Here is an 8,340-nt window from a genome sequence, read left to right as displayed (position 1 = left end):
GCACCGTAGAATACTACCGTTCTATGAACGTTTCCCACGGGAGAGTCACATGTATCAGAAATTTTATTCAAAAAATACATAAAAACATATCACAGAATAACTTTGTTTTAAAATAAATGAGTTAATTTAATATCTTACAGTAATTTTACAGTTATACAGAATTACATTCCCAGGTGAAAATAATAAAATTGGTATGTGTTTATAAGACATGAAAAATGTCACCAGATGGAAACAGCTTTTTTTTTTTTCACTAAACGTGGGCTATTATTGAGTGATATAGTCTGGGAGCGAACCCAGACAGTGGAGGCCAAGCTTAAATAGGGATGAGGGAAAACATGAGGTGTACAGATGTGAAGGTGATCAGATTACCGAAAACTCACCTGTAAAGCATTTGAACTGACACATGCCTTGAAGACATGAAATACTGGAATAGTGTGGAAGAGGAGAAACTAAGGTAAGATATATGTAAATATTATGTTTAAATATGCTTGACAAACATCTACTGTAGTAGCCCAATATTATTTGGCAAAGATGTCTTAAAAATGTATTTGTGATACACAATCAGACCTCAAACATTTTTTTTAATTTACACTCAGGAACGGAAACTGAGCCAAGCTCTCCTCCAGACAGTAAAAATCTTGTAAAAAAAAAAATAGTTGCATTACCCGGTATTTTTGTCTTGAACAATTTGGTTTATATAAAGACATGGCAGAAGGCCATTAAACAGTACATTGATTGAGACGGGAGAGGATTGTAGCCTGTTCTTTGGTTTGTTCCTCCCTTCTTGTCCTCATCAGAGAGGGAGGAAAAAACAGAACACATAATTTTCAAACACTGCGAGCTGTTATTATCTCTGTTTAAATAAAAGCCAGTCAAGTCACTGGAAAAGTCAGGCCACCTATAAAAATTAGCACCAAATAAATTTTAACCCCACGAACATGTATTGAAATCAAATCTATTGACATTAATGCAAAAGTATGGTATTCTCCTATTATTACCTGCCAAGTAACAGGAGCTGCTTCTGCAGGAGTAGGCTATCTCAGACCTCTTTTGATTATCTTTCCATCACGTTTTCACACGAGCTTTAAGAAAAGCTTCGCCATGTGTTTTCTTTACATATTCCTTCTTTTTTCACCACCATTTGCTTTCTGGGAAAGGTTAGAAAATGACGTCACTTCAGGGCTGGTCTGTAGTTTATTAGTCAGCGCGAAGTGCCAGGTTCGAGCTCAGACAAGGCTCTATCCAGCCAGCTCAACTCAACTTATCCACCACCACTCTTCAGACGGATGTCTTTCCTATAAGTTTACTAAACTGAGGCACTGACCCAAGTTCTACAACTTTAAATTCTATGAATTACTCTTTAATTAAGGTTTCTTGTTTGAGGATAAGTAGTGCGCGACACTTTAAGAGAAGGAACGCGCGTATTGAAACATCCAACTTTGGATTTTAGTTTCTGTTTCTCGTCTTTCATTTGTGAAAACCCGACTCGTGATGGTTGTCCTGTCACTTAGGTTACTATTGGTAGGAGTTATAGTAAGTGTGACTTCAGCTCATCTGGTAAGTGCTAATGATTTACTGTATAAGTGTATATACACGTAAAGTTGTATAGAAAGTGCTTTGTAAACTCGCGGGAGATGTGACAGTCGCCCTCCCGCTGGAACACGATTTAATTTCATATCCGTTTGACTAAAATGTAAGCCGGTTATAAGAATATTCATTCCAGTAGGCTATATTGAGTTTGTTCTACTCACAGAAAATGTACTAACCAAATACTAGAGAGAGAAACGTGCGCATTTTAGGAGAGTGTTCCCAGCTGTCAAACCAATGGCTAAAACTGTCTGAAAAGTTGGCATGGATGAAAACACGTGAAATATGGCAAGCTGTTTTCACATGAATTTCTTTAACAAGTTCAGTAGTATCTTATTAGGAACTTGTAGTAGGCCTATTTGTTTTAATTGCTGTTATTAATTGCTAAGGCTTTATTACATGGCTGCTAGTAGACACTTGCCACATAGAATTATTCAGACAATTTGTCAATCCTTCGTTTTTAGTTGCAATATTAGTTACTATTCCAGTACACTAGCATGTTTTTGTTGCAAATAAAACAATTTTTTACTTTACAAAAACTATGAAGTAGCCATTTTTATTAGTAACTAATTAGTAACTTGTTAACCAGATATGAAATGTTAATCACAACAACTGAGATGGGATATTAATGTCTCTAATAATGTACTAGTCTCTAATAAGTATCAGTAAAGATGAAATAGATAACTATTTGGATGGTTAGAAATAACAAAAATTTAAAGGCACCTTATACTAGTAAATGTAAAATAAGTAACAGCAACAAATTGAGCATATTATTGTTGGAATATTTTATATCTGAACCACAACAGCAAGATGAGTTTCTTGTTCCTCTGCCACTGGTAACTATCTTGTCATTGTTGGGTTACATATTAGCAATTAGTATTAACAAGAAATCAACTTGTCCTGCAACCAATATTCCCGTATATGTAATTTTTCAAAATCCCTGAAATATGACCTATCAGAGTGTTTACTACAATTCCACTAGGGGTGCTCCGATCACGATCGGCCGATCGTTAATGCGCATCTCATAAGTAAAGCCGGTTTTCTAATCAGCGGTTAATTCCATCAGGTGCCTGATTTCACATAGAGCAGCTGTTACTACACAGAGTCGTTGTTAACTGAGAAGATGCTCCAATAAACGCTTAAAATGAAGTGGATTTGCGCATCTTCTCTATTAACAACAGCTCTGTGTAGTAACAGCTGCTCTATGTGAAATCACGCACCTGATGGAATTAACCGCTGATTAAATAACCGGCTTTACTGACGAGATGCGCATAACGATCGGATGATCGTGATCGGAGCACCCCTAAATTCCACCAATACTGGCAACAGGACATTTTCATATTAATGTTTTGTAATCTTTTATTTGCATTGTATTTCGTGTTTTGTGTAGCTCAGTTAGTATCGCATTGCGATATATGACGATATGTAATCTTGTGATCATGGTTTCGATCCCAGATAACGCACATTCTCATAAAATGTATATGCTCTATAAATCATGATTTTGCATGATTTCTGTGAGGGGTAGGTTTTGGGGTGGAGTTAGGTGTGGTCATTCAAACTAATTAGCCACCTAGTAAAATGTGTTTAAATTACTGTGAGATCGTCAACACATTGCATTTAAATAAACGCGCATTTTGATTGGTAATGACATTTACTAGTGATCTCATGATGACAGACGCAACACGATATTGTCATTATATGCCCACTAGAGGGCACTTAACTTTAAAAAGTAAATATAGGTTGTGATAAGGTGCTTGCACAAATGATCTATGTGTCTGTTTTTTGTTGGAGGACTGGCTCCAAAAAATACATGTTAAAAAGGCTTGCCACATGAAATTAAAAGTTGAATGTCAGATTGTATATTCTTACATCCCTTATGGTTTTTACCAATAGTACTTTTTCAGTTGTTTTGTAAATGTCTTGGCTGCATGTTTCATGCATTGTCTCTTTGTTCTCTTTTTTTTCTTGCAGGCTGGTGAAAGTGTAGATAAAGAAGGTAAAGAATACAGCCTTGTGGTCCTCAAACATTTCCCATATCTTTAGGCTCTTTTTGTTTCTTAAACTTATTTAAAGGTCAAAAAGTCATTTTATAAGTTATGATGCTTCATTGATAATTTATGTAGACAGCTGCAAAGTGCAAACTAGAGTCACACTCTGCCAAGTGTCCAGTGGAGTTTAACTGTTGTCAATTGCATCTCTTCTCAATGTTTAATGACAAATATTATAATCAGAAAATTAATCAGAACTGTTTAACAGACTGTCAGTACAGTAAAGGCCCTAAGTTTACCCTAAGAGATGATGCAAATCTATCTCTAAAGAACTTTTAACATACTTTAACACTTTTAATAGGTTGTGGGAGTGAGACGCAAGTTGCACAGGATAATACGTTGTTTAGTCAGTTAGACTTATAATAAATTAACTAAAGGAATTATTCTCTCTCTTTTTAATGATCAGTGGGAGAATTTCAAGAAGTTAATTTGTACACTGAAAACTCTTACTTGATACTGTAAATTTGAAAATGGTGTCAACGTCACAACCTGCAGTGATGTGTTCATTGCATTTTCCACCATATTCAGTTTAATTACCAATGCACTTAATTAGGTTGATATTGACAATTGACAATTTAGTAAGTGTAAATGAAAAATGACTGTATTAATGTTAACATTATTGATTAAAATGTAATGTTTAAAAATGTGTATGTTTATTAAATTAAACAAGGAATTCACATTCAAACATCCTCTACAAAATGTTTTAAACAGATGTTAGTATTGTTGTATTTTAAGAAACTGAATGAATAAATTTGTTTTTGCATAAGCCCTAAAATGGGCAGTCATGGGAGACAAACAGTTTTATTTCTTGCTTAGCTAAAACTGCCATAACAAACAGCAAGGCAAAGAGTTTTTGTCTCTGGCACATTTTTTCGATTTGAAATGTTTTCCCTCATGAAAACCATCTTTCATATGTCAAGACTTGATATACAGCATCCATTTATAAGTGGCATGAGATTTGAATGTTTTCTAATTAATTTTTAATATATTTAAGATAAATTCTACATGTGTGTCTTTATGTTTTATCAGATTCGTTGAAGAGCCGTCTGAAAGAGTATGGCCTCATTACTCCCATCAGTACAGACGCAGAGGGACACTACCTCTCGCATCTTCTTTCGGCCAATCACAAGCAGCGTGTGAAGCGGGAGGTTTTGAAAGGGTCAACGCAAGCGGTAGACAGGCTATTCTTTAACATCACTGTCTTTGGCAAAGAATTCCACCTCCGACTACATCCCAACCAAAGATTAGTGGCTCCAGGAGCCATGGTGGAATGGCACGATGAGATAGAAATAGCTGGGAATGAGACTGAGAATGGAACCCACTCAGAGAGAATACTCAAAAGGGAGTTGCTGAAAACGGACTGCACTTTTATAGGGGACATCACGGATGTGCCTGGAACCTCTGTCGCCATTAACAACTGTGATGGGCTGGTGAGTGTTGTTTCCTTTCCAAGTATATATATATATATATATATATATATATATATATATGAAGAGTTCAGATGCAAAAACCTCTAAATGCCATCAGGCTATTAAAGTGAAATAACTGAACATAAATATAGGAGCCTGAAAAAATTCCTAATTTTAGATGAGAATTTCAGATGGCATGTAGAGGTTTTTGCATCTGAACTCTTCATATACAGTATATACTAATGATCTTAACAAATTGAAAATGTGACAGAAACATGATGTTGCGGTAGGTTTGTGTAGTTAATATAATTGACTTACAAACTATTTTGGCCTATTTTCATACTTCATAATGCCAGCACAGTTCGTTTCTAAACTTCTATGAAAATCATCACTGGCATTTAGTGGTGAGTCATGCCTAGACTCTTCTAAACCTGCAGTGAACCTGCTTTTATGATCATAATTTCTCCCCATAATATTTGCTGTTTCCTTATGTTTGACACTTTCTTTATTTAAAGGGACATATCACCTCCGCACTCAATCATCTTCTAACTCTCATGTCTTTACTACCAATGCAGCAATATTACAATTATAGCCAATACAGAAAAGCCAGTAATATATCTTTCTCTTAATAATTTCAAATATTTTGTTATTATTTTATTATTTATGATATTTTTCTAAATAAAAATAACAGTTAAAGTAAATTGTTTTATATGGTCTAATAGAATTTTGGCATTACAACATTACAATTTTATTTAGAGTTCTGCAGAAGAACATTACGTTGAACATTGTTATTAAATTATTAATGGCTTTTTTTCCCCATACAATTTTATGTAGACTGGGACTAGAGGCTGTAAGCCTCCAAAAAGAAGAAGAAAAAAAATAAAAACTGTCCAGATAAGCAATTTATTATAATCCAAGCCCTCTAAAAGCTGTCGATAGCTTTGTGTGAGTAATGGTCCGAAATGTAAGTTATCCATTGAAGATCTTGCTTATAGCAAAATGAAAAGTTATTAGTTTCCCATTTATAACATGCTGTGCTGAGGGTGGTGCTAAATCACTTACCTGTCAGTCTTCAGATTAGCTCGTTCAGGGAAATTGTGTATTGTACCTTTTGGCCTTTCTATTTCCTCACAAAAGACTATGCAAACTTGAGGTGAGTGTCCAGAGTGACAGCAGAGTTGAGTGAACTGTGGGTCACACCAAAAAGCTGAAAAATAGGATGAAGCAGCTCTCCCCAGGGCCTTTCCAACATCAGAGAACATCAAAGGAGAGCTTTATTCTTGAACAATAAATAATACAGAGGTCAAATTGGAAAAATCGATTTTGCATAAACTTTCAAAGACTTTAGATAGACAAGCATGGGCAAAGGAGTGACGTCTGCATTGATGAGGCTCTCAGTGGAAAAAGGTGTTTCTTTGGAATCAAGCAATGGCATTTAGCACAGAGTTTTATTTATCTGAGCCTACACTTGGACACCACACTCTCCCTTGCTCCTTGGAATCAAGTGGAATGTGTTAGCTTTTCTACAAATGAACTACATAAAAAAAAAAACTTAAAAAAAAAAACCTTACAAATAAAAAAAAACTAGTTTGTACTCAGTCAAAAAGCCATGTAAAAGAAGATATTTATCTGACAGTTTGTTTTAATATATTATTATTAATTTTAGGATGCAGTAAAATCATTGAAATAGAAATTCTGAATTTGACTGGATATGACTGCAAAAGACAATTGAATTGTTAATTCAGTATCTGCTTCGGTGAATTCATTCAGAGAATTAATGTTTTCTCACTAGTGAGTAATATTTAGTTGATTCAGTGAGTTCATCGTTCTGATTCAAGTGGTGGCTCATATGTTTGTAAGTTGTTTTTTTTTTTATCAATTCCTTTCAAGATAAGAGTTTTTTTATCATCCTCCCATGAGGCCCACTCATCGAAATACTTTTGTTCATGAATGTGTTCATGAATTGGTTTACATTGAATGTTGTGTTTTTCCTTGCATTCAATAAAAAGACATTTTCATATTCAGTACTTATTAGAACCTATGAGTTAATCTGCTCTGAGACAAGCTTAACTGTTCCTTTTGAGGTGACTCCTTTAGACATTTTCCTTCAGATCTGAATGTTTAAATTGTCTTAGAATTACATCACTGTTGACCTTTGGAATCTTGCTTGTGTATTTCTTCAAGACCTACTGAGGCTTAAGATTTACTTTTTCCATCTAAACTCCACCACTTCCTTGAGTAATGGATCAAATGCTTACGTGAACAGTCTTTGATGTAAAGTGGCACTCCGAGTCGACACCAAGTTATGTTTCACTGGTCTTAATTACAGCCATGGTGGATCTTAAAGTCTTCACATGTAGCCTGTGAAGCAGATATTTCCTTTTTTCAGAGGTCGTGGGGGATGGAGGGGTGATTTTAGTTGGGGGAGGAGGAGAAGGAGGAGTGGGAGGCTCACTTACATGACACAGGCATGTTTCAGGCCTGTGAACATTCCTCTGAAAGTGGAGAAAAGTGAACGGTTCTGTTTCTGCTTAAAGGGTTAGTTCACCCAAAAATGAAAATTATGTCATTAATGACCCTTATGTCGTTCCAAACCCATAAGACCTCCATTCATCTTCTGAACACAGTTTAAGATATTTTAGTTTTAGTCCGAGAGCTTTCTGTTGAAAATGTATGTACGGTATACAGTCCATGTCCAAAACGGTAATAAAAACATAATCAAAGTAGTTCATGTGACATCAAAGGGTCAGTTAGAATTTGTTGAAGCATCGAAAAACATTTTGGTCCAATAATAACAAAAATGGCGAATTTATTCAGCATTGTCTTCTCTTGCGGATCTGTTGTGAGCACGTGAACTGCAGTGTAGTGATGTCTGGTTTACGAACAAATCATTCGATTTAACCGTTTCTTCTTGAACCTGTTCACTAAAACAAACTGAATCGTTTTAAATGGTTCGCGTCTCCAATAAGCATTAATCCACCAATGACTTAAGCTGTTAACTTTTTTAACATGGCTGACACTCCCTCTGCGTTAAAACAAACCAATATCCTGGAGTAATTCATGTACTCAAACAGTACACTGACTGAACAGCTGTGAAGACAGAACTGAATATGAACACCGAACCGAGCCAGATAATGAACGAAAGATTGACTCGTTCTCGATTCAAGAACCGGTTGCATCGGTTTTCGTATCACTAGTACACTGAACCGAGAACTGTTTCTGTCAGACGCATCTGATTCGATAACCGAGGAGATGATGATACTGCGCATATGTGATTCAGTGTTAAGCAGACTGAC

The 8,340-nt window shown here is 35.5% G+C and overlaps 1 protein-coding gene across 1 annotated transcript in view; it reads left to right on the top strand.

Annotated features, from left to right (window-relative positions):
- The first annotated feature begins 1,189 nt into the window (after positions 1–1,189).
- The window catches only part of adamts3 (ADAM metallopeptidase with thrombospondin type 1 motif, 3), a 159,765-nt gene continuing 152,614 nt past the window's right edge, over positions 1,190–8,340 (top strand). The window contains exons 1-3 of the mRNA XM_052556227.1: positions 1,190–1,557; positions 3,559–3,583; positions 4,665–5,065. Of these exons, the coding sequence (XP_052412187.1) occupies positions 1,492–1,557; positions 3,559–3,583; positions 4,665–5,065 (492 nt within the window). The 5' untranslated portion in view covers positions 1,190–1,491. The remainder of the gene's footprint in view (positions 1,558–3,558; positions 3,584–4,664; positions 5,066–8,340) is intronic.

Source organism: Carassius gibelio, chromosome B5 (genome assembly GCF_023724105.1).
Source record: "Carassius gibelio isolate Cgi1373 ecotype wild population from Czech Republic chromosome B5, carGib1.2-hapl.c, whole genome shotgun sequence".
In the NCBI taxonomy this organism is placed as follows: Eukaryota; Metazoa; Chordata; class Actinopteri; order Cypriniformes; family Cyprinidae; genus Carassius; species Carassius gibelio.
Note: the sequence above shows the minus strand (reverse complement) of the source record. Positions and strands in the feature narration are given on the sequence as shown.